This window comes from Durotheca rogersii (assembly GCF_024521655.1).
Source record: "Durotheca rogersii strain YMJ 92031201 chromosome Unknown GGS23scaffold_1, whole genome shotgun sequence".
NCBI classification, from domain to species: Eukaryota; Fungi; Ascomycota; class Sordariomycetes; order Xylariales; family Xylariaceae; genus Durotheca; species Durotheca rogersii.
This window is the reverse complement of record NW_026251232.1, coordinates 2,925,519-2,949,408: the sequence shown is the minus strand read 5'-3', so window position 1 is coordinate 2,949,408 and position 23,890 is coordinate 2,925,519. Positions and strand designations below refer to the sequence as shown.

General features: G+C 57.1%; 7 protein-coding genes across 7 annotated transcripts; 2 read left to right on the top strand and 5 right to left on the bottom strand.

The window, feature by feature from the left end:
• Positions 1-107: 107 nt before the first annotated feature.
• Positions 108-1,994, bottom strand: GGS23DRAFT_39949 (uncharacterized protein). The gene is made up of 2 exons (XM_051513568.1): positions 1,875-1,994; positions 108-1,821 (listed from the first exon to the last, which is right to left on the bottom strand). Exon 2 carries the CDS (start codon positions 1,565-1,567, stop codon positions 263-265), a length of 1,305 nt encoding a protein of 434 aa, XP_051377333.1. The 5' UTR covers positions 1,568-1,821; positions 1,875-1,994; the 3' UTR covers positions 108-262.
• Positions 1,995-2,423: 429 nt separating this feature from the next.
• On the bottom strand, positions 2,424-6,338 carry GGS23DRAFT_602347 (P-loop containing nucleoside triphosphate hydrolase protein; the record flags this gene model as incomplete). The annotated part of the gene is made up of 3 exons (XM_051519315.1): positions 2,424-4,284; positions 5,505-5,834; positions 6,304-6,338. The coding sequence occupies 3 exons, from the start codon at positions 6,336-6,338 to the stop codon at positions 2,424-2,426; spliced, it is 2,226 nt and encodes a 741-aa protein (XP_051377332.1).
• A 1,134-nt stretch (positions 6,339-7,472) lies between these two features.
• On the bottom strand, positions 7,473-10,323 carry GGS23DRAFT_546420 (SWIRM-domain-containing protein). Its single transcript, XM_051515031.1, has 3 exons — positions 9,938-10,323; positions 9,295-9,866; positions 7,473-9,233 (listed from the first exon to the last, which is right to left on the bottom strand). Exons 1-3 carry the CDS (start codon positions 10,059-10,061, stop codon positions 7,854-7,856), a joined length of 2,076 nt encoding a protein of 691 aa, XP_051377331.1. The 5' UTR covers positions 10,062-10,323; the 3' UTR covers positions 7,473-7,853.
• Positions 10,324-10,542: 219 nt separating this feature from the next.
• GGS23DRAFT_546419 (electron transfer flavoprotein, alpha subunit) lies at positions 10,543-12,008 on the top strand. The gene is made up of 2 exons (XM_051515030.1): positions 10,543-11,141; positions 11,216-12,008. Exons 1-2 carry the CDS (start codon positions 10,836-10,838, stop codon positions 11,960-11,962), a joined length of 1,053 nt encoding a protein of 350 aa, XP_051377330.1. The 5' UTR covers positions 10,543-10,835; the 3' UTR covers positions 11,963-12,008.
• GGS23DRAFT_546415 (nucleotide-binding domain-containing protein) lies at positions 12,009-14,086 on the bottom strand. The gene is made up of 3 exons (XM_051515029.1): positions 13,534-14,086; positions 12,924-13,382; positions 12,009-12,866 (listed from the first exon to the last, which is right to left on the bottom strand). Exons 1-3 carry the CDS (start codon positions 13,816-13,818, stop codon positions 12,057-12,059), a joined length of 1,554 nt encoding a protein of 517 aa, XP_051377329.1. The 5' UTR covers positions 13,819-14,086; the 3' UTR covers positions 12,009-12,056.
• A 512-nt stretch (positions 14,087-14,598) lies between these two features.
• On the top strand, positions 14,599-17,010 carry GGS23DRAFT_609309 (uncharacterized protein). Its single transcript, XM_051520263.1, has 3 exons — positions 14,599-15,014; positions 15,107-15,302; positions 15,366-17,010. Exons 1-3 carry the CDS (start codon positions 14,851-14,853, stop codon positions 16,992-16,994), a joined length of 1,989 nt encoding a protein of 662 aa, XP_051377328.1. The 5' UTR covers positions 14,599-14,850; the 3' UTR covers positions 16,995-17,010.
• GGS23DRAFT_609305 (DNA mismatch repair protein MutL) lies at positions 17,011-21,071 on the bottom strand (the record flags this gene model as incomplete). The annotated part of the gene is made up of 3 exons (XM_051520262.1): positions 17,011-20,797; positions 20,869-20,965; positions 21,039-21,071. The coding sequence occupies 3 exons, from the start codon at positions 21,069-21,071 to the stop codon at positions 17,622-17,624; spliced, it is 3,306 nt and encodes a 1,101-aa protein (XP_051377327.1). The 3' UTR covers positions 17,011-17,621.
• Positions 21,072-23,890: the final 2,819 nt, after the last annotated feature.

The window sequence follows — 23,890 nt, the reverse complement described above, 5'->3', positions numbered from 1 at the left end:
TCTATCACAGATGGGATTGAGTAGAGCAAACTAGAGTACAGTGGCATGTGCCCATACTTTGAGTAGGGCGTGTCATAGACTATAATTTTTGCTCTCCCCCCGATGCCTACCTTCTGTCTCTGTTGAGTGTCGTAGTGACGAGCTCACCTGATCCCCTCTGTTGTCCAGATCTGGACTTCGTCGTACCGTACGACCGCTAGACCCCCCCCTCATACCGAGCCTGTAGTGGCAAAACAGAAACGCGACCCCAGCGGACCACCGTTCAATCTTCGTACCCTCGAAGGAGGCTGTAAGGTTGTCGTCGCGACCCATCGTCGGGGGGCGCATAGATGCTCTCGTGCACCTCTTTCAAAAATTGCTCGCCGAAGCCATTCTCAAGTTGGCGCGATCGTTCCGCAATGACCCTCTTGTCTTTGTCCGCCACCAGTTTCATTGCCTTCGCGATAGCATCCAAAATCTCGGCGAGTATCTCTTCGGGGTCCGCCTCCGGCCGTGGTTGTTTTAGTTGCGCGGACCCGTCATGACATATGTGACATTCCCGTTCGGCCGCCGGGGCATCGGGTCCTAGTCGGCATTTCCACCAACCGCCTTTCTGCTGCCGGTGTGGGAGTGGCCACTGAGGACTTGGCTCGTGCCACTCTTTATCCCAAGTCGACTTCGGCTTTTCTCCATTCTTTCCGGACTCGATGTCCTTCTGTAGGGTAACAATCTGGTTGAGTAGCCGGTTCCATCGGCCTTGACTGTCTTTGCCCGCCACGCCGAGCTTTTCGGTATCCTCGAGGAAGAGAAACCAATCCGGAATCCTAGACCTGTCGAGGGCCGGGCCTAGGTGCTCTTCAAAGGGGAACATTGCGTCAGCTAGGAGTAGCAGCGGCCCTGGTGATCCAGAGGGAGGCACCGGTGGTGAGTTCGGGGCCAAAGACACTTGAGAATCGCCGAGGTCCTCGACGCCAGCAACCACCGCCTCATCGAATGTCATGTTCACAACTTCCAGAGGAGAGCCCCAGAAATATAGTCGATTGTCTGCCGGGAGAGTGGAATGGGAAGGTAGAAATACGTAGGAACCGAACAGGCGTACCGCTTTTGATGGCTCACGCCTGCGAGGCTCAGGTTTATATGGAGGGTGCTCTTGTTGTCTTCTAAGCTCCAATGCGCATTGCCGAGTGGCTGCGTGGTCTTCGTAGCTCTTGATATCGACAAACATTGTAAAAGTGTGCTGGAGCTCGTCAAGAAGCATCCGGTCCTGTCGAGCAATTCTCTTGTAGTCAGGGGTCATCTCATCCTGTATCTCCTCTGCCATGGCCTGAGCAAGCAATCGAGTGGGTAGGTTCGGCGCTTGGATGGAAACTCGACGGTAGACCTCTAGCATGCCGGTTTGTTTCCTGTCCTGCTTGACGCTACGTAATAGCTTTCTGTCCTCATTCTTCCGCCAAGCCCATCGTCGGAGGGCCGTTGATTGCTCAATATATGCATCAGTCAGCACCTCTACATCTCCTAATGGCGTCTCAGGCGCATCTGTGAAGTCTAGTGGCTCATACTGCGGGACAACCTGTGGAGGGAAAGTCATCCAACCAGTGAGACTGCAGGCTGGGGCGCGCTTAGGGCAGGTCGAAATTCTGTTATTTTGAAAAGGGGTGCTGGAAAAATATTGAGGCACGTCTAAGTCCGAGTCGTCCTGAGACTTGCTGAGGCTTCGAAGTAAGTATTTTCTTCCGCTGCCGTATTCACTACCCCCAGCCAAAATACCATCTGAGGCATTGAGAGGTGGACACGTGTGCTCGAACCATCGTGACTCTGGGGATATTTGGATTGGGACGGTATCTGCGGCATCTGTTAGTAGCAAGTAACTGGGAACGTTGGCTTAGAGATTCCACATTACAGCTTCCTTTATCCCCCATGTTGTCCATGTGCTAAGGACGCCTAGGCGTGTGTTAAAGGGAGCGGACCAAGGTGTGCAATATCCTGTAAAGTATGTGCAACTGTAGAGGAAGAGGCAGGGAGATGTAGAAAAGACCACTTTAGCAGAAAGTGATGTGTGCTAAATATATGTCTTGTTTTATTTTAGTAGGCGAGTCCTCATGAAGGCAAATGGAGATGAGCTGACCACCCTAGCAGTAGACGCCCTGTTGCCGTTGGTTCTTCCGTGAGTTGCATGTGGTGTGTTGCGCGTCTTGGGGTTGTCACAGTGACTTTGTGGATAGGTTGAACAAATACACAGGCTACTAGCCAACCATACTAACTCTGGTTTACAACATCGCCATCAATGCTGCCGACTTGTCACCACCGCTGGCATAGATCCCAGGGAAACCCCTTACAAACTTGTACTGGCTACCAGCTAAGTGCAAAGGTTTATATCTTCCTGGCGCGTTTCCCGGTGGTGAGGTGAATTCACAGTTAGTGAATATGCGCATGCTCAGGGGAGCTCAGGCAGCCAGAGGCCCAACAGTGACCTTTTCTCGAAGATGTAGCGACTTTTCCTGCTCTTGCGCTGCAAGCAGCTTTTCTTGTTTCCGACGTTCGATCCCAAGGGTAGCAAATCGACCTCGGGCACCATGTTTTATTTTCGTGATCATATCCATAGCTTTTCCTTTCGTGACATCGTCCTTTGTCAGCTGTTTATCGTCATCTCGGTATTTGTTCAGCATCTCGAGCTGGCCTTCAGTCGGCTCCCCGCCCCGCCACTTCTGCTTCCATGCAATAAAGTAATATGGATATCTCCCAGACACAAAACTATCACTACCGTGTATAGCGCTGGTAAGGTTGGGTGCTTCCAGTATCTTGCGAGGCCTGGCGTATTGAGACCCTTTTCCCCGGCCGGGGAGGGCCCGGATCTCGAAGGCCTCAAAATTGGACCCGTTCTCGGCTTTTTCCAACCTCACATAGGACCCCCTTGGACCCGACAATATATACCTCTCTTCCCCAACCTGTACCCAGGCGTACTGGCTAATTTTTCGAATATGCATTTCGCCAGATGTATCCGCGATCAAGTCGAAGACCGAATCATACTCGATAAATGTGACCCTGTGGGATTTTGACTGGCCTTCCGGATCAGGGGAGGGCGCGGCAACCAGCGCCTGCCGCTCCACCTCCGCCTCCTGTCTTTCTTTGATTTCCTGCATATCGGTGATGGTTGCTTCCTGGACCACTTCAGACGGATTGAGGCCGAATAACGTGGGGGTGGTGACTATGCCCGTAGCTAGGCTCGACACCATGTCGATGACGTGGCAGTTGGTCTTGTTGGGATGAAGCCTCATCCCTCTCCCTATCATCTGCACCAGTAGATTGCGGGAGCGAGTCGGGCGTCCTAGAACGACGCAATCAATGTTAGGAATGTCGGTTCCTTCGGTGAAGACGCTACAGTTGACCAGCACCGGGAATTCGTAACGCTTGAAAGCGTCGAGACGCTCGCTCCTCTCGAGCTTAGGCGTTTCTCCCGTGATGAATCTGGCATCGACGCCGTGTCGGCGGAACGTCTGAGTCAACCCGACGACATGATTAAGGTCCACGCAGAAGACCAAGGTAGATTTTCTCGCAGCGGCCCTGGCTAACCAACTACGTACGGTGATCTCGTTCACCTCCTCGGTATTCACCACGTTAGACAAATCGGAAACGTGGAAGTCTCCGTGTGCGTTTTTTCTGACGTTCATCATGTTTGCGGTGGAGTCAACGGTTGTGAATATGACATCCGACAACCACTTCTCACCAATCATGTCGACATAGTCCTTATGGTACACTATCTCATCGATGGCAGCGCCTAGCTGAAGCCCGTCAAAGCGGGAGAACGTCGCGGACACGCCGACAAGTATCGGCGATTCCTCGGTCTTCTGGTGCAGCTTAAAGTGCTCAAGGGTCCTTAGGTACCCTGGCGCGACGATATGGTGCGCCTCGTCGACAAGGACCAGCTTAAACCGTCTATAGTCGAATTTGCCGATGCGGTCCCCGGAGGTGATGCTCTGTACGCTAGCGATGGTGATGTCGGCGAATCCCGACGCGTGCATGTTGCCCATCTCGATCTCGACGGACTTGCCTGGGTAAGCCAAGGTGCAGTGGCGCGCGGCTTGCTCGACGAGCTCTCGCCTGTGGGCCAGGATCAACGTCTGCCTGGCTCCCTCGGGACCGGGTTGGATGCGCTCGATCAGCTGAGTGAAGATGACGGTCTTGCCGGAACCGGTGGCGAGCGATATGCCCAAGCGCTTATGGCCGCCCTGGAGGGAATTTAGGACGGACTGTATGCACTCTTCCTGGTAGTCACGGAGGCGGATCTGTCCCGGCGCAAGAGGCGTACTGGCCACATGGGCAGTCGCTCGGGCAGTCGAGTATGCCCTCCGTAAAGATGCCGCCGCTAGGGACCGGCATATGGAGGCTATCGAGAACGGCCACTTCATGGGCAGACGGGGCATGGCACATCCACGAAAGATCTGCTAAGTGGGAGGTGGGAGGGAAGGATATTTGCGGCCCAAACAGAGCAATATGACGAAAGACGGGGGGGTGTTCCTAGTCAGAATTTGCTGGGGGGAGTCGGGTATGAAATTAAGCGGGCAGAGGATGAAATGGCTTTTCCGCTCGATGCGACTAGCTACCTAGGTAACTAGAGGGCTTATGCATAGCCCCAGACAGCCATGTGTCTATGAAAACATATAGGGTTATCGAGCTGGCCGGGGATTAGAAATAGATCGCCTAAGGTAAGGCTTTTCTTTGCTGTGAAAATATCAAGTTGTCGACCAGAGGCGAGCTGTTTACTGCTACGGTAGTCACCTGGTTGGCATCTGCAAGGCGGGCCGCGACACTTCAATTCCGCACCGTGTTACGCATCCTGTCTTTAAGGGATACCTATTCACTTGTGGAGGAGGAGATATTGCTTTATCGGGGTTATGCGTCTGTATGAAGCCCCGCCTGCACAATCAACAATGGATTTCTTTCCCATCTCCTCTCCCTCCGTCCTTTCTTGTTTATCTCTGGTAAAGAAATCAGGTAGAGACATGTTCGCTCCCGATGCTTTCGACAGCATACGCAGCTCACTCTCTCAAGTACCCCGAGGCGCAACAACGAACCACACACTTCCTAGGCACGATCCGTTATGCCCATGCCCGGTTCGTTGATACCGAGTTAGGTATGGATAGCTGCATGCATCCACTCATTCTCGTGGCCCCTGGAGAACCGTTATCTCTAGCGCTACCATTCCGACTACGAGTCCGACCACGAGTCTACGCCTCAGAGCTACCTAGCATAGCATGGATTCAACCTACAGCCCCCGACCCTCTTCTAGCGCCGGCGGATCAAGAGCCGAGTTCTCCAGCTCCGGGGTAGGGTCTAACATAGAGGCCTCGCAGCGCTCGCGGAAGCGGCGCCGGCACCAAGCAGCAACAGGGTTGTCGCCGTCCGCCGTTCTGTCGCCGCCGAAGCGGCAGAGGCGTGCGGTCAAGATCCGGTACCTCGACCTGATCAACGAGGACATCGAGGATGCCGCGTCGGGAATCGTCAGGGGCGGCGACGACGACGACCACCTTAAGGACACGCAGATTGGCGCCGTGACCTGGTCTGTGGCCGAGAAGAGGTTCTTCTTCACCGCGCTAGCCCGGCTGGGTCGCGACGACACGCCGGGAATCGCGGCGCGCATCGTCGCAGGCAACGTCGACTCCAATAAGTCTTCCATCGAGGTCCGCCAGTACCTTGTGCTGCTGGCCGAGGCCGAGCGCGCCCACCTCGAGACCCGCGGCGGGTATCGCCCCGCGGCACCGCACCAGGCCGCGCTCCGGCCCATCGATGTGCCTGCCGCCGTCGAGATAAGCCCCGAGCTATGCGCCGCGCTCGAGGCGGCCGCAGACGGGTTAATCCTGTCCCAGGAAGCGCACGAGGCGAAGCGTGAGCGCGAGCGCTGGGGCGGCCGCTGGCTGGTCACGCCGCCGCTCGCGCGGGTGTTCGAGCGCCGGTATCGTGGCCAGCCGAGGCACAGGGACAACGACGACGATGACGCCGGCGAGTTGCCACCGTTCGCGGAGCTATTCTCCCTACGCACCTGGCTCCTGCTCTCGGAGCACGTGTTCATGAACTCTTCTGTCGCGGACGGCAACTGGCAACTCCTCTGGGAAGCTAGGTCCGAAAACACGCCGTCGCAGGAGCCTCCACAGCCACCATCGATCCGGGCCACGGCGCTGGCGGACTTCTATGCCCTTGTGCTGAGCGTCACCCGGCGCCTCGTCGCGGCCGCGCTATTCGTAGCCAGCTCGCGGCTGCGCGCGAGGCGTGGGGTGACCCGTAAAGGTGGACTTACGCTCCCACTTGTCGTAAAACGAAAGGACGTACAGGCAGCCGCCGCATCGGTTGGCCTGGAGGAACATATGGACGAGTTCTGGGCACGAGCCGCGCGGAGACTGAGGCTTGACGTATATAACGATGACTACTACGACGACCACGATAATTTTAATATTGATAATCATAACAAAGAGTCGGCGACCACGGAGGCGGTGAACTACGATGATGATGACGATGATGATGACTATGATGACGATGATAGCTTATCAGAGGGGGGTAGAGCAAAAGGCGTGGGTGATGATGCTGATTATGTCCCTGGAGTTGACAGCGACAGCGAAGACGACGATTCCGAAGGCGACGGCGACGGCGGCGCAGGTGAGCCGGCAGACGAAGCGGAGAGCATCAGCTCAGATCCTCGCAACTTGATGACCTACGACGAGGTCGAAGCCGCCCTCGGCTTCCCGCGCCCGCAGCATCCCCAGCCAAGCTACGCCGCGCTGCCTGACGTATCCAGCACCAGCTCGGAGGAGGAGGAGGAGGAAGAGGAAGAGGCCGAGTCGACGGACGACGACAGCGACGACGAGGAGCCCGGGGGGCGGCAAGCTCAGGGCCGTAAGGACGCCGACGACGGCGTCGGGGTCGAGGATGGGGACGACACCTACCCGCCCCTCAACCCCCCCAGCAACGCGCGCGCGCGGCACGCAATCCAGCGGTGGCACGCCGTGCAGGCGCGCCTCGAGGCCGACGCCGACCGGTTCGACGCCCGGGCCCGCGAGCGCGAAGAGGCGCAGCTGCGGGCGGTCCTGGGCTCGCGGGACCTGTCGGGCCTCGCGGCCCCCGGGACGGAGGGGGGGGAGGGGGAGAGGGAGGAGGAGCCGGAGAAGCGCGCGCGGGCTTCGGGCATAGCCGATCCGGAGGGACTGAAGAATTGGAGGGACCACGTCGAGTTCTACAGCGAGTGGGAGGTGGTGGGCCCGAGGCGAGGCGGAGGCGCGCGCCGCGAGATGTAGATCCCGCCTGGCGGGTGGATGGATAGCGGATCACGACATTCAAGTAGCTATATAACCGTGGCGTGACCTGCCACGGCCAACGGATGAGAGACGGGGTAAATAAGAGCACTCTATCCTTGAAACTACAGGCAACGCATCAGCGGTATTTAAAAGACCGCCCCCCCCCCCCCCCCCCCTTCCCCCGATCCTAGCCTTGGGGGTTACGGCACTCTACGGTAAACCAGCACTAATTTGGGCACTGGGGCTATAATTCTGTGTTGTTTTTTTAATTTCCATTTCTCATGAATGTGATGAGTCCTATCTGTGCCTGCAAGCTCGTAGTGGTGGTACACAATGCCCGTCCTTGCCTTCGAGCGATACTTATATTCTCACGGCAGCAAAACAAATGCCTTCAGAAAAAAGTCGGGACGGACCCCTTTCCGAGGGGATCTCCACCCCCTCCCTCCCGCCCCATTTACCCTTGACGCCCGGGTTAACCACGATAGAGTGAAAGCCGATGTATCGATCGGTTCGAAAGAATTTCCTATTTCGCCTGACACGCGCACGCACACGAACACTAAGTTGCTCCTTACACGAGCCACCCCAATAGTATTAAGCCTCGTAACTCTTGATGTTGCCGTCGCTCCCGAGAGGTTGTACCGAACTTAAGGCGGGCGCGGATGTGAACGTTAGGCCGTTGCCGTCGAGCTTGATGTCGCCGCCGTTGATAGCGGCCGACCTCAACCCGGCCTGCGTCTCTCGGACCCGCTTCTTGAAAGCAAGACGGTCTAGGAAGAGCTGCTGGCGACCCCGCTCCAACTCGCGCCGTTCTGCCTGCAGGATGCCTTCCATCTCGTCGAAGTATTTCAGCTTCAGCTCCATCTTCTGCAGGGTAACGTTCACCGCCGCAGAGAGCAGCCGGGTCATCTCTCGCTCCTCGTGGGAAGCCAGACCGCCTGCACGTGCGCCCATAGTAGCTAATGGGATGCTAGCCAAGTTGGCTGCGCTTGTGCTAGTAGTAGTCGTGGGCTCTTGGTGTGCGTCGATTTCCATCGAGTCGCCCTCCTTTTCCTTACCCTTTCCGTTGACTTTTGATGCATCGCCGCCTTCGATCTTACTTCGAAGGCCTCGCTGCAGCTCTTCCACCGACTTCTTGGCTGCCGCCGCCGTCGTTTTCGGGTCAGCCAGACTGGCAAGGAAGCCAATGACAGACATGACAGGGTTATCGGCCTGGCTGAAGGGAAGGTGCCCGCCGTGCTTCCCAAGCATCGCGAGACCCGTAGGCGCGTGGATAGGTGCTTCTGTCTCGAGGTACTTGTCTTCGATATCTAGCTGGAGGAACTGTATGGCACACTCTTCGCGAGTTCGCGTGCCTACGTGCTCAGCTACCTCAGCCCAGTCATCGTCGTACCTCTCCAACGCCTCGAGGAGCCGAAGAATCTCGGCATCTGTCCACGGGGCGTCACGGTCCAGAATTGTGGAATAGGTCTTATTCTCCATCTTAATAAACTGGGTGTTGGTTTGGTTGTTAGGTATCCGACCCTCTAGGTAGCAGCTAGGGCAAACATCGTACTTCGCCTTGCTCGGCGAGTTGATCTCTGGCAGGTGGTAGTAGATTCTTGTGCAGTCTACACCACAGTTTTGGCAGTGGACCTTGATAACGGGGGCTTTCAGACTCTCGTCGACCGCTGGCGAAGCGCTTGTACCATTGGTAGCTGCAGTCTCTCCGTTCGTCTTGCTTTCGGTCTTGTTGAGCTTCGTGCCCTTGGCGTTGGCCTCGTAGATGTTCCGACCAACTTCCAAATTTCGCTCGCCAGCAGCAGTTGCGGCGGTGTTGGCTTTCTGGTCGGTATCCTGATTCTTCTTGCCCTCGAGGACGATCGGATCTGCCGAGGGCTGCCAGGGTTGAAGTCCACGGGGGGTATCACAGATAACTTGGAAGTGACCGGTGAACGGCGGGCCAACTTGCGAGGGACGTTGGACGGCGTCGACCTGTAGCGTGTTAGGGCTGTCGCGAATGTGAGATATCGCAGAGGGCTATATAATTCGTTACCTGATAGTTGATAAGTCCCCACTGCTCGAGGAACGCATGGACGCGCATGATGGCGCAAACATCGCCTGCCAAATTTCGCCTGCAAGCCGTCACGGTCAGGTATTCGGGGGGGTTCAATCGATAAGTGTTGATCATGAAGTCGCGGTAATCTTTGTAAACGGCGGGGGTCTTGCTTCGGTTGCGGCTGTTAAAGAATTCGGGCAAGGCTTTGCGCTCGATGTTATGGATGTCATTCATGTCGAACCAGGTGCTATAGCTGGGCAGGACGATGGCGTGGGTTTGGGAGACGAGGTGTTCTCGCGCCGCGTTCTCGATGCTCTCCTTAGACTTCGCCTCCTGAGCTCGGCCGTCAGCGCCGGCAGCTGCATCGTCGCCATCCTTGTCTTGCGGCCGTCCGTCCTGAGTCTCGGCCTGGGCCTCGCCCATCTCCTCGTCGTCCTTACCTAGGGTGGTTTCAGCAGCTGGGGCGGGGGGAGCATCAAGTGGGTTGTCTAAAGTACCGGCAGGTGCAGGAGTAGTGCTATCTTGCTTGATAACGGGGTCGGCAGACGTGACCTCGGACATCTGGACATCTAGCCGGCGGCGCATTAGTACGCTTCGTCGGATTACCCGGGGCACTGCTGCAGCCGTGCTGCCGGCCTACCTTCGGATGGTTGCGGCGCCCCCGATGCGTCGGTCTGGAGGGGAGGCTGCGCTAGGATGGGGTTGCTGCCGGGAGTAGCAGCAGCGTGGGCTGGCGAGCCGAAGCTGGCGTTCTCGCCTTCCATCTCGAGGGGATACGCGGGTTTCCAGCCGGAGACGCTCGTCCGGGCTTATGTAGGGGTTGGGAGAGCTGGGAAACGAGGCGCGAGGGATCGCAAGGTATCGCAACGGTGGAGAAACTATCGCCGACGCTGCATCAAGAAGGGGAGAGGGCGAAATGGACAGGGGCGCCTTTGCAGATGGCAGAAGGTCGATGATCGTGAATCCGCCGGGATGCGAATTGATGAGACTGACTGGCTCGACCGCGTGTTTGGAGAAATAATAAATTCGGCGCGCTCAGAGGAACTTTGGAGGTAACGGAGAAAAGACGTAGGCTGGATCGGGCGATGGTCCGTGCCCGTCTGACCAAGCTTGGGCGGCTTTGTGTCACGTGCGTCTCCTGGTCTGTGCAGTTCCAGATTACCTAATGTCCCTTTCTGCCTCTTCCCGTACCTTAGGTAGGTACCTTAGGTACCTAGGCTAGGGTACCTGGGATACCTAAGATGTGCCTAAGGTGCCTCCTAATCAAATACCTCGTAGGTGCCTAACATACCTCCTACAGCTAGGTACCTACCTGTAATTCAGAGTATACGATACCTGGGCACTTCCTACCGATAGGGGTTTCGCTGCCGAACCCCCCCGCCAGTAGGCCGAGGGCAGCCGAATTCCTACTCTCTCCCTACATCTTCCATTTCTTTCCTTGGACCCGAACTCGGACTTACACTTGGACATCGTCCCTGTCGAAAGGCTCGGCTCTGCTTCATGCGCTTGACGCCAGGATCGCCGTACTCTACAGCGCCATGTTCTCTACCGCCAGACGGACCGCCCTGAGCAGCACTGGCAAGTTGCCACGCTCTGCCCCGGTGTTCTCGACCCCCTACAGTCCTGCGGCTTTTCGACGGTTGCTCTCGTCGCTGGCGGTGCTGGAACAGCGCGATGGGAAGCTCAACCTCGGCTCCCTAAGCGCCGTCACGGCCGCGAAGAAGCTCGGCGGCTCCGTGCATGCATTCGTGGCCGGAGGCAGTATAAAGCCCGTGGCGGAGGAGGCAGCCAAGGCCGAGGGTGTCGAGAAGATAATCGCGGTAGAAAACGCCGCTTACGAGAAGGTGTGTAGCCAACGACTGAACCCCAACACCGCCCACGACGCCCGCTTCTAGCTAAACGGCCCGATTCGTCGCAGGGACTGCCGGAAAACTTTGCGCCCTTGCTGGTCGAGAACATTAAGAAGGGTGGCTACACACATGTCATCGCGGGGCACACCGCATTCGGCAAGAGTATATTGCCGCGCGTCGCCGCACTACTCGACTCCCAGCAGATCTCGGACATCACTGCGATCGAGAACGAGAACACCTTTGTGCGCCCGATATACGCCGGCAACGCCATCGCTACCGTCGAGTCCTCCGATGCGATTAAGATCATCACCATCCGCGGTACCGCGTTCCCGGCCGCCGAGGCGCAAGGCGGCTCCGCAGCGATCGAAGACGGTGTCGACCCCAAGGTGGACGCCACCTCGGAGTGGGTCTCGGAGGAGCTGGCCAAGTCGGATAGGCCCGACCTAGCCACCGCCGGCAGGGTCGTCTCCGGGGGCAGAGGCCTCAAGTCGAAGGAAGAGTTCGACCAAATCATGTTTCCGCTCGCCGACGCCCTAGGCGCAGCTGTCGGAGCTTCTCGTGCGGCCGTGGACAGCGGCTATGCCGACAACAGCCTGCAGGTGGGACAGACTGGCAAGGTCGTTGCCCCCCAGCTGTACATGGCCGTTGGTATCTCGGGCGCGATCCAGCATCTGGCCGGCATGAAAGACAGCAAGGTCATTGCGGCTATCAACAAAGACCCCGAGGCACCGATATTCCAAGTAGCGGACGTCGGCCTGGTTGGGGATCTGTTCGAAGAAGTGCCCAAGCTAACAGAGAAGTTAAAGAACCCGTAGATATTGGTATATCGTAAATTACAACCGCCCGCGAGGATATATGCGTCTTTTGTTTTTTTTTTTCTTTTCTTCGCGCGATTCGGCCCTTAAATGTCTAACCTGCGACTACAGACAGCATCTCCGCTGTGCTTGTGAACTTTTCCCTTTCCTTTCCCGACAACGAACCCCGCTCTTTCTCGGCCTCGTCTATCTTCCGCCAGTCCTGCCAGGAGATGGTCCTGGGCTGTTGCTGCTCTACCTCAGACCGCAGCGCATCCCAGCCGGATCTGCTATCCCCCTCGAGGAACGGCCGCCCATCCTTCCAGTCCGCGACGATGGCGCTCCCGGTCGCGTATGCATCGGTCAGCGTCGAGGCGATGATGCCAGTCGCGCCTTTCTTAACCCACCCAACGCAGTAGACCCCCGGCAGAATTGATTCCCGGATATTTTCGCTGCTTCTGTCGTGCCCTACTCGTATCACGCGCCCAGAATCATCATTATTGATGACACCCTTGACATCGTCAAAGGCGATGCCTGCCTCAGGCATCCCGGGCAGTGCGACGGACTTGTAGCCGATAGAACGGAATACTATCGAAGAGGGTATCTCGAGTAGTTCTCCCGTAGGTGTAATCGCCGAGGAATCGCCAAAGGGACTAGTTAGCGATGTTCGCTCGAACTCCGTGCGGTGGACATATCCCCCTGGCGGGCCAACAAATCTGGTTGGTGACAGGCAGAAATCTAAGGACCAAGACTTTTTGGCGCCTTGCTTCGGTTCACCGGCGTTCTTGGCGACAAGGTCCACTAGCCTCCGTCGAGCTCGAGGGAGTCCCTTGGTTTCTTTGGGGACGAGGGCTGTGTCATAGGGAAGCAAGTTGGCGTTGCTGAGGTCCATCAACTCCCGAATTTCCTTTATGGAGAAGGCAGCCTAGAGATAGGATGAGCGGTTGCATCTTGGCCGTGAAATACAACGGGGGAACTTAACCTGCAGAAGACCTCTTCTCCCCACGACGTGGACTCTGGTAATACAGCTCTTCGACAAGGTCTCGAGGGCGACCTCGGTCATGTCTGTCTTCCGTAGCGCATCCACGTCGCTCAGGAGCATCCGCGCGACGTCGATGGCGGCATTACCCTGGCCGATGATGACGGCCTCGTCACCCATGGTGAGGTCCGGGGCTAGATGTGCGAACTCGGGCAGACCGTTGTACCAACCTACAAACTCGCGGGCCGAGTAGATGCCTCTGAGGTCGGATTCGCCAGGAACGCCGAGCTTCTTGTCCTTCCCGGCGCCGTAGGCGAAGAGGACGGCGTCGTAGTGGCGCATGACGGAGGCTAGCGGAATGGTGCAGCCGTCGAAATGGTCGCCCGGGTTGCCGACGGAGACGTTCCCGATAAAAGTGAAATTTGGCGAGAGGGCAATCTCCTCAAATTTCTGCTGACAGTACTGTATTTCCCCGAGGATTAAAAAAACGAGAATAGAGGATAGGTTGCCCAAGACCAATAAACGAAGCCACATATGTAATATAACAGCAACCACAGCTACGACTATAACGGTGGCGGCCAGGGTGCTAGCATATGCCACATCTTGTCCTTACCTTGACTTCGGGGTGATCAGGAGCAACTCCGTACCTTATAAGCCCGTAGGGCACGGGTAACGCCTCAAACATATCCACCTTGGCCACGGGCAGGTCGGTCATGACCCGATGGGCGGTATAGAACCCGGCCGGGCCGGAGCCGACGATGGCCATTCGGAAGGGTTGGCCGGGGTCCCGCGGGGCTACGGGCTGCGCGGTCGAGTAAGGGGAACGTCCGGAGGCGAGCGAGGTGTAAGTTGTGCGCCGGCGGGCGGCGGAAAGGCAGGATCTCGCAACCGAGGCCATGGTTGGCTCCCTCCCGTCTCTGCCTTCTCCCGGGTCGCGATTGGGTAAACAAGGCGACCGGGATCGCTATCGGTATGGCTGGAAAAAAAAAGGGTGATGAGAATGATGGTAATTGGCGCAGGAGTAGGATGGCGAAAAAAGGGTTCTCGAGCCGATGACGTCGGATCGAAAACGACGGCGGTCCTCGGGTTGTCCGACATCGCCGACGATATTTGGACGGTCGGAGGTACCTTGGGTACCTGCTACTCTCTACGATACGCCATATATGGATTACCTACCGTAAGTGCCCTTCTAGGTACTACCTGTGTATGAGTAGGTACCTAATGTAGGTACCTACGTGCAGGGAGGTCCCTAGATACCTAGGTAGGTAGGCAGTATACCCTTACCCATAGGTGTGTTCTATCTGTTGAAGACGGAGGTATACACCTAACCCAGCTTACGCGCGACCTATTGATGGGCGTACATGTATATACTAGTAAAGTGTTCGTTCGGTCTGCTCTACGGATACCAGTCCAAGACGAAAGACTACTGGTAGGTATGCGTTTAACCGTCGTCTTGCGCCCAGGCAGGAGGACGTCGCATGTACACGTAGGGAATATAAGCCCGAGCGCGCCCACCTGGCCGCTTAGGATGGGTACAAGGGTACATGCGCCCCTGCGTCCGGGGTTGCTGCGAGGAATGCACGGTAAGCTGTCAGTCGTTGCTATGGAAACCCTGTGTTTCCTCTCCCTCAAACCCCCCAGCTGGCGACGCTCGCCACAGCTTATCGTACACATACATATGAGTACACACAGACACAACACGCGATGCGATGGGCATGCATTCTGCAGTCCCCGTGCGCAGATCCCACTCTTCCCGCCCCTCCTCCTCCCCACAGTGGACGCTGCTCTCTCAGTCTTAAGACCGCGCATTCCAATCATCCTGTCTGTCGCCCACCCACACCCGCTCACTCGCTCCCTCTCTCGCCCACGTTATTCCATCCATATAGTGTGAGCATCCCCTCGGCCTGGCTGGTGCGACGCGTTCGCAGATATGGGTATCCAGCAACCTTTTATGTACGATTCCGACAGACGCGATTCGCTCTCCCCCGAAAAGCCGTTCGATCCCAAAGCCGTCACCAGAGCAAGCTGGGGCCCGCCGCCGCAGAGGCCGAAGAAGAAAGACGGACCGCTTATATCCTTCAACCGCCACCCTGAGTAAGTTGCGTGCCGCGAGGATGGGAAAGCGAGAGACGGCCTACCTATGCCCAACCCCTGAAACGTCGTCGCTAACTCGCCCGCCACCACAGTGCTCACGACCTCCCGAGTGGCCGAATGTCGAAGTTCCGTCCGATGAGCAGCACTACGAAGTGGTGGGTCAAGTTCGCACGACATGTCCAGCTAGTACTCCGCCTCCTCGAGATGGTCGGCGGTGGAGGCCTACTGGTGCTCATGATCCTGCTCAGTAACGTCGATCCGCTTACGAGCTGGGTGCTGAGAATCGTGGTATGTCTTCGCGCCGCCCCGCGCACGCCGGATACCCCAAGCTAACCGTCCGGTCGCGTGCAGCCCGGCGTCGTGGCTACCAGTTGCGGCTACGCCGTGTGGCACCTCGCCCGGCCCGCCCACAAGCGGGCCCCGACGTCGTCGGCCGCCTACCAGCTGTTCGCCGCGTTCACGGACCTGGCCGTGCTGCCGCTCTACGCCTTCGGCGTGATCTCCACCGTCAACCACGGCACCAGCTGGACCACCATCATGGCAGCCTCCGAGGTGCTGCGGGATTACCTCGTGCAGTCGGAGCGCTACCTGCTCGCCTGCGCCGGCGGCCTGCACGTCGTCTCGCTCGGCATCTCCGTCTGGCTGGCCCTCGTCTTCCGCCGCATCGCCCGCATGCCGCCCGACATGAACCCGCTCGAGAACCACCTCACCTCGCGCGTCAGGCAGCACAAGCGCAACAAGTCCTCCGTCGCGACGAGCTACACCGCGCTCTCGGACGGCTCCGTCGCCACCGCCGCCGGCAAGCGCCTCTCCACCCCGCTCGAGGGCTACCGCAGCTCCGGCGCCCCCTACGAGGACGTCTCGCGCCCGCCCAGCATCCCGTTCGCGGGCACGCGCGCCGCCGGCTCCCGCGACTCAGTCGCCTCTTCAACGAAGCGCGACTCGCGCAGCGACCTACCAAGCCGACAGTACCAGGTGACGCCGGGCAACTCCCCGCGCAACAGCGCCTCGGCGGCGTCCCTCGGGCGCGCCGCGCAGCGCATGTCGGTGCCGCAGCTGGCGCAGCGCGCGAGCTTCGCCGAGGTCTCGCAGCGCGAGGACGCGTCGCCGCCGCCGTCCTCGCCCTCATCCTCGTCCCCCTCCGCCGCCACCGCCGCCCTGCCCGCGCCGTCGCCGCGCCAGCCCACCAACGCGTCGCCGACGCGGCTCGCCAAGTTCACCGAGGCCTGGGAGGCGACGGAGTCGCTCGTCAACCGGACGCAGGAGCGGCAGCGCGCGCTGGCCGCGCTCGAGCGCCGCCGCGCCGCCGCCGACGCCCGCCAGTCCCAGTACGAGGCGCTGAGCCAGCGCTACAACTTCGCCGACACCGACTCGGACAGCGACTCGGACCTGGGCCGGCGCGGGCGCGGCGCCGCTGGCCACTACCGCTACGACAACCACCCCGCCGCCGCCGCCGCCGCCGGCGACCGCATCATGCGCCCGGACGACTCGGACCTCGACGGCGCCGCCACCGACGACGACGACGACGACGACAACATCCAGAGCAGCCCCATCAACGTGACGGGGCAGCTGCGGCCCAACCCGCTGCGCCTGCACCCGCTGCCGGAGCCGGAGCCGCTGGCGCTCGGCGCGCCGCCGTCGAGGCCGCAGGCGGCGTCGCGGCACTCGGTCGCGGCAGTAGAGGCGAAGAAGGCGCCGGCCTTCTGGCGCCGCAGCGCGGGCGCCGCCCCCCGCCAGGTCCGCAACTCGTCCATCCAGCCCGACGCTGACTTCTACGCCAAGCCCTACGGCGAGCTGAAGCCCGCGACCCCGCCCATCATGGTCGGCGGCGGCGCCGAGCGCAAGGTCTCCGGCACCGACTACGGCGACCTGGGCGCGGGCGCCTGGCGCCGCCGCGTCAGCGGCAAGGTGGCTGAGGAGGGGCTGGCCGCCGGCGGCGCGGCGGAGCGGGGCGCGAGGTACGGCGTGGTGAACGAGTGAGGCGTTTAGTTTTGTTTTGTTTTGTTTTTTTATCTATGTTTCAACCTTTAGCACGGGGGGCTGGCAGAGAAAAGCCGAGCTAGACCGCATTGCCGAGGGGGGGGGTTTGAGATACCTATGTGAAGAGATACCTGCTCGGAGGGTGTGGAGGAATAGGGGGTAGGCAGGGAGGGAGGCTGGGAAAGGAGTACGCGCTGACGAGGCCGATGTGCGATGATGCATTCACGAGTGTAATACTAGGACGGGAGACGGGGGAAACGGATCGAGGCCAGTTGGAAACTCGAGCAATGGAATAGCTGTTGCCCGGGCCCGAGAGAGAAGTGTGCACAATGGATACCGCAAAACTTCGAAGAATGATGGCTTGCAAGCGGGCTTCCGATGTATTGACGATACCATGTATGTATTTATCGTGATGGCTATTTACCCATGATCAGATGCCGAGAATTGCGTAGAAATAGCGAGTAGATATCGCTCCAACATTCTTTTCGAAACGTCAACGATATGTTTAAGCTTGCGTGCTCATCCATCTGTATACCCTGACAAGCGCCGTCGCCATGTGTGCTGTAGCAACCCAAGCAGTCTACGCAAGCAGCAAGAAACCAGATAACCCAACAAAGCCCCTCCCCCTCACTCGAACTCATCATTGCTCCTCACGTACGCGCCCCAGTCTGTGGGTGGTCCCCGCACCCCGTCGAGGCCGTCGCCCTCCCTCCAGCCCAGCTCGCTCCAGGCGCCGAGGCCGCACAGGTGTCGCATCGTGGGGCGGCCGTGGGGGCAGTTCCACGGCTTGTCGAGCTCGCCCATGTGCCTGACCAGCTTCTCCATCTGCTTGTTCGAGAGCGGTTTGCCGATCATGACACTGCTGCGGCAAGCCCGCATCGCGAACATCTTGCGCACCTTGGAGGGCCGCGGGATGACGCTCCCCGAGGAGGCCGGGTTGTCCGTCAGGAGCGAGACGAGCTCTTCGAGGTCCGCCAGCGAGAAGGTCGTCTCCCGGCTCAGTGGCAAGCTAAGCAACTGGCAGCGGGATCCGACCGGGTAGTCGCCGCTTTCGTCAACGCTAACGATGAACCCGTTGGCCTCCAAGGCTTCGAGGTTTTCCTTAACCACCTCTTCCTCGAGGGCCGTAAGCTCCAGGGCTTTAGGCTGCACGAGTCTCTGGGATTGCACTACTGTCTTGGCTTGTAGCCGCTCGAAGTTGTATTTCTCGTCCGTCGCGTGTTGGTCGATGATGAAGAGTTCGTCGTCTCTGTCCTGATTTCCCTCGGCGTCCTCGGGAGCTCCCCCAGCTTCCCGAACTGCCAAAATGAACCCTAGGTTGAACTGCCCAATAATCTTCATCCTCCCAAAGTCAGATTTCGATATCGTCAGGGACAACTTTTCCTCGGCGTCATCTGCGTCGAGTCTGTCTGTCACAAGCTTGGAATCTATCTTCGAGGATACATTCCCCATGTATTCCTTGTGTATGTCTACCATATTTCGGAGAGTGGTTTCGTCTATACGGAGCGTTTGAAGCAGTGAAAAAGTGGCGTCTTTGTTCTTAGTGCCTCCTTTGACGAAGCTTCGTGTACGTTTTTGGGTTTCTTCCGAGGCGGTATCTGCGTGCTCGGGAATACTAACGGTGTGCTCCGTTTCGTCATTTTGGGTATCATCTTGCGCGTCGTCTTGCGCGTTGTAGTTTGTTTGCTCCTCGGCGGGCTGATTGTCGTCACATGTTTCAATTGAGTACGGCAATTCGTCGTTTACTGTCTGCTCACCTGTGTCGTTGGGCACCGGGGAATCGTGGACGGAATCGTGAACGGAATCGTCCTCTTGCCCCGCAATGCTTTCCATATCCGCGTCACTTCGAGAAGGCTGCTGCTCCTCTTGCTCCTCCTCTTCCTTTTCGTCATCCTCCACAAATAGATGTTCACTAGAGTCGGAATCACTCGAGTCGTCTTCTGATTGTGTAGCAATTTGGATATCTGCTAGCTTGGCTTGCTTTGGTTGTGAATTTGCCGCGAACATTTGTGTCAGACGTCCGTTGAATGAGGGGGCCGGCACTTCGTTGCCGATTCTACGTTGCCTTGAGGGCGGTTCGCGTGCCTTGTGGCCGTCTACCCGCTGTCTTTTGGAAGGGGAGCCGATGATACTGGTAATTGTGCGATTACCTACTGTGATCGTAGCGGTTTCCGGCGCAGAACGCTTCAAGGCCGCAGAGCTGGTTCTAGTCCTGATCTCTGATGTACAAGACGAAGTAGAGATAGCCGGTATAGGCGGCTCGATATCTTCTCCAGACTCTGGCAGAGGGTCCCTGTCTCGTATCTCAAGATTGGGTTTAGCCGGTTCTGTCAAGCGCGCGTTAACATCGACCCCTTGGCTAAGCATCTCCATCGATACCTCCAACGAGGTTTCTAGTGGAGATGGTGAGTCTTGACCATCATTCTCTGAGTTATGGTCACTATCTTCCGTGCAGTCCCCTTGGTCTCTTCGTACCATCGCCTTCGGAACTAGTCGATCGCTGTCTTCCGATTCGTCTCCTACAGAGTCGCCAGCGGGCAGCTCTGGCTTCTTTTTTGCCTCCCGGCTGATCGAATTTACGTCCTGACCATGATAGGACGGGATGGGAGCCAGTGAGTTTGTTGAGACCAAGTCCTTCCGCGCGGAAGCACCCTCGGGCTCTCTAGTCTCGTCCTCCTTATTGTGCTCCGCGTCATCGTGCGGGTCCATAGGAATGGTATCTCCTTGACATCCTGTCTCACTCGATATGGAACGCTTCGGATCATTTTCTGATGAGGGGGTGCCACGGCTACTGAGTGGGGATTTCTTGAATGTGGTTTGCTTGATGCTTGACAATTGCGATGTTGGTACCGCATAGTCTTGGGATTCAAACAGGGCGACGAGTGACTCTCTAAGGTTATCGAGCATCCTGGTTTGATCGTGCAAGAGAATTGTGCGCTTGTCCGGACTCACATTGACATCGTAAAGATGTGTGTCAAGCTGAATATCGGCGAAAATAAATGGCGACTGAGTGGCATTGTAGGATTTGTAGACTTCGTTGAATACCTTAGCGAATTGCGGCAAACCACAGGGTCGGCCATTCACAAAAAACATCTGCCGATCCGGGGTTTGGCGTCCTTCTCCGTGCGCGGGGCGAGATACATGGCCTTTAATGTGGACTTCGTGGGCCTCGCCGCTATCTCGATTGCTCCGTCTCTGGCCGGGTGCACTGGTGGGCTCCAGCTCGAGCTTCAAGTCTAGCGGAATGAGGACGGTCAGGGTTTTTGCTCCAAACACATTGACAATGTTATCACGGGTTGTCTGGTTTCCTTTCGTGGAAAATAGCACGATTCGTTTGCCTTTGTTGGGTTGTTGAGATACGGAAAACTTGAGCCCAGTCTGGATGCAGGCGTACTGGTTGAGTACGCCGATGACCTTGTTCCACTCCCGCTTGATATTCCGCTCCAGTTCGCGACGACGGACAGGGAGGTTGTAAAAAAGACTCTCGATGGCCACCGTCGTGCCTCTCTGGGCGGCCACGATGCTCGTGCTGCGAAGTTTCCCCGACGTCTCGAACTCTAACCTGGTCCCCTTTGGCGCGTCCGAGGCTAGGCACGTCGTCACGGTAAACTTGGACAGGGCACATAAGGATGAGAGAGCTTCTCCTCGGAACCCGAAGGTCTGGAGGGCGGCGAGGTCTGCGTAGGTAGAAAGCTTGGACGTGTAGTGCTTGAGCGCCAGCGTCTCGTAATTCTGCTGGGAGATGCCTGATCCGTTGTCCTGGACTTCGATCAAATCTAAGCCTTGGTTCTTGAAACGAACCTCTTAATAGACGTAGATCCCGTCAGCAATAGGACGACCAGACGGCGATACAGCAAGCGAGAGATATACAAACCAATGCTTGTCGCCCCAGCATCCAGGCCATTTTCCACTAGTTCCTTTACGACGGAACACAAGTCGACAATGACTTGACCGGATTGGATTTGGTGGACCTTTAGGGGGGGAGAGAATCAGCACCCTTATAATAACGCCTATAATAAAGCCTAGGTAAGAGCGGTCACTTACAGTCCGGGCCTCAATAGCTTTAATAGTTGCCATCGGTGCGGATAGGGCGAACTCGTAAGGCAGGTTTACGATGGAGAAGGGAACGGCGCTGGTTTTTTCTTTTCTTTTTTTGTCTAGATCAAACGGTGTCGTAACTGGTTCGCATGGGGAAAGCTTTAAGGGGAGCTCCTCAGAGGAAAACTCATGTCTTAGCTAGATGTGGAAAACGTTCCGACCGTCTCATTTAACTACGACGCTTATCATCACAGACTTAATTCCTACTCGTCGTCTTCGGATCCTCGTTCGTGCCGACGAGGGATCTTGGGAGGACAGCCTCGGGGTCGGGCGTTGGAGAGAAACGCGGTCTCTGGACAACTTGATCGCGTCGCGGTCTTTTAAATGGAGGTGGGAAAAGCGCGTGTGCGGATGACCTCCGCAAACCACGCAGCTACTGATTATATAATGGTCATAAGCTGCCAAGTGCATAAATTGTGGATATCCGCATTGAACTTTTGTGTACCGTGTATGCACCTAGAGCCAGTCCCGTATCTCCCGTCCACGTGGCGGGACAAAGCAAAATTTGGTAATGTCCGCCTCAATACTTACCTAAGCACCTAAATGTAGTGCATACATAGGTATGTACCTACATAATTATGCTATTTTCGTCTTGTGTGCAAGTACCTAGATACCTAGGTACCTAGAACAGGAGAGGCACCTCATGTACTTTAAGTTATGCGCCTGCATTGAACCACGACTGCTACGTACCTAGGTACACGCTACATCCAGATATACCTATAGGTGGGTACCTCTATACCCTAGGAGACCCTAAAGGGACCTGCCTCGTAGTAAGTGAAATGCCGGAGGCGGGCATGGGCCTGCATGTGAACATATGCAGTATCTCGGACTGTCTAAGTGGGCCCAGCTGCGAACGCAAGCGCGGAGGTATACGATTAGTAAGGCCAGGAGGCATGTACTGTACCTCCCACCTAGTTGCTTGTATACAATTACTAAAGGCGACATGACCTATCTCTTCATACGTACTGCGTCTGCCCTTGGACGACAGACCAACCCAATCATCCAACCTGTTACATACCTAAGACACAATATCTGTCATCCGTAGATATATTGATGCCATGCATTTAAGTCATATCCTACTTCCGTTTAGGCGTCCGTCGCAAGCCACCGCACGATTTGGAAGAAAAGTTTTACCGCCGTCCTTTTAGGCGCGGGTTCAGGTCCCCCCTTGCGCTTCATCACACTGGCTGTGGTGCCAGCCGCCACCAGCTACATTGGTCTCGACAAAAAGAGGAAAAGGTCGTGATGTCGGAACTGGAGGTGCTGGGCAATTTGACCCGTCACTTCGGGCAAATCGTCATGCTCAAAACCCATCCAGGGGTCTGATAGTAAAAGCAATGCTTGGCAGGCTAGTCACCTGCATTGTCTGATTGGGGGGAGAGGGGGGGGGATCTTCAACGATGGTGTCGATGGCGGAATGCTCGGAACGCTCACTAGGCACCCTTGCCTTGCTTTCTCCCGTTGAGCACGCTCAGTTATAATACCGACTTGCCTCTCCGAGCTCTCGCGCGGGAGCGAAGCGAAGCCTGATAGACAATGCTCCGAAACCCCCTTACCTATGTCGGGCTTTTCGGGCATCTCTCCACGCGAACGACAACGTACGTACGCTCGTAACCTATTCCGGAACCAGCTCGGTATTGTCTGCTGTGTCTACTACGTAGTACTTCCATTGGTCTGGTATGGTGGGCGGCGAGGGTGGCAGAGGAAGGTTCAAATATTGGGTGAGCCTACTACCTATTTTCATGGCCTCTCTTTATCGTATGGTCGTGTGCTGCCAACGAATGTGTCGCCATGGTAGCATGCTACATGTATATCCTACGTGGTATACCGAAGCTCCCGCGGCATCTACTCATAATCTCGTTGCGCCGGCGTGCCCAACACAAAGAAGCCAGGTGGAGTCGCGTTGGGTGTCTTTGTTTCGCACTGATGCGCATGCATGGCTACAGAGCTAGGTAGGCATGAGCCGCCACTCGAGAATACGGCAGTGTCTAGCTTCTATCAACACGAGCTTGGCGGTTGCAACCGCACGCAGATACGATCACGACAACAAGCGCTGCCACAATTTACGCAATTCGGGCCACTATGGCAACGCCTCCACGAAGGGGATTCCCGATAACGCCCATGCGTACCTATTTATGCGTATACGGCCAAGCTTATACGTACGCTGGTGTAAACAGAGAAGTGGCGGTCGTGGTTCGTTCACCCCATTTCGAATTGAGTCTTATCGCCAGTCAGTCAGACACACACAGACATACAGACACACAGACACAGCACGGAGCAGCTGGATGGCCCGGGGTACAATTTTGCCGATCCCTGAGAGGAGAGAAGTTGAGTACACGGCCATACGATAGGCACATCCCATACGCTTCCCATGTGACGGGGTTATGCACCTTCGTATGTATGTATGTACGTATGTATGTGGATTTAAGGTGGTGTGCTAATCAAGGTTGGATATGGTGTTCACGATAACACGTCGTAATCTCCTCTCGGCCACGATGACGATAATAACACTGCTGACCACAGAAACCCTTCCTAGGAATATCTAGTGGGAATAGATGTAATCTACTTGCGCACATAATCAATATCTATCCACGTCGTACATTACTTTAGGTAGGTAGGTGCCTCGAAGGTCGAGGGGGCATTAGCATCGACCGGCCCGTAGGCCTTCGTTCGACGATCCCGTGGCCGCTGGCTGGTATCGCCTCGGGGTAGCACCAGCTCTTGACCCCTTCACCAATGTACGAGTAGGTTGCCATGCAAGTTGGGTGGACGCAGATATTCTACATGCCGTCTATGTC

Coding starts and splice junctions, on each gene's coding strand:
- GGS23DRAFT_39949 (XM_051513568.1), bottom strand. CDS start 1,567: ATGACTTTCCCTCCACAGGTTGTCCCGCAGTATGAGCCACTAGACTTC.
- GGS23DRAFT_546420 (XM_051515031.1), bottom strand. CDS start 10,061: ATGGAAGGCGAGAACGCCAGCTTCGGCTCGCCAGCCCACGCTGCTGCT. Junction 9,867..9,937: donor GGCGCCGCAACCATCCGAAG/GTAGGCCGGCAG, acceptor GCCGCCGGCTAG/ATGTCCAGATGTCCGAGGTC. Junction 9,234..9,294: donor GGGGACTTATCAACTATCAG/GTAACGAATTAT, acceptor AACACGCTACAG/GTCGACGCCGTCCAACGTCC.
- GGS23DRAFT_546419 (XM_051515030.1), top strand. CDS start 10,836: ATGTTCTCTACCGCCAGACGGACCGCCCTGAGCAGCACTGGCAAGTTG. Junction 11,142..11,215: donor AAAACGCCGCTTACGAGAAG/GTGTGTAGCCAA, acceptor GATTCGTCGCAG/GGACTGCCGGAAAACTTTGC.
- GGS23DRAFT_546415 (XM_051515029.1), bottom strand. CDS start 13,818: ATGGCCTCGGTTGCGAGATCCTGCCTTTCCGCCGCCCGCCGGCGCACA. Junction 13,383..13,533: donor CTGATCACCCCGAAGTCAAG/GTAAGGACAAGA, acceptor GGGGAAATACAG/TACTGTCAGCAGAAATTTGA. Junction 12,867..12,923: donor GGAGAAGAGGTCTTCTGCAG/GTTAAGTTCCCC, acceptor TCCTATCTCTAG/GCTGCCTTCTCCATAAAGGA.
- GGS23DRAFT_609309 (XM_051520263.1), top strand. CDS start 14,851: ATGGGTATCCAGCAACCTTTTATGTACGATTCCGACAGACGCGATTCG. Junction 15,015..15,106: donor TCCTTCAACCGCCACCCTGA/GTAAGTTGCGTG, acceptor CCGCCACCACAG/TGCTCACGACCTCCCGAGTG. Junction 15,303..15,365: donor GCTGGGTGCTGAGAATCGTG/GTATGTCTTCGC, acceptor GGTCGCGTGCAG/CCCGGCGTCGTGGCTACCAG.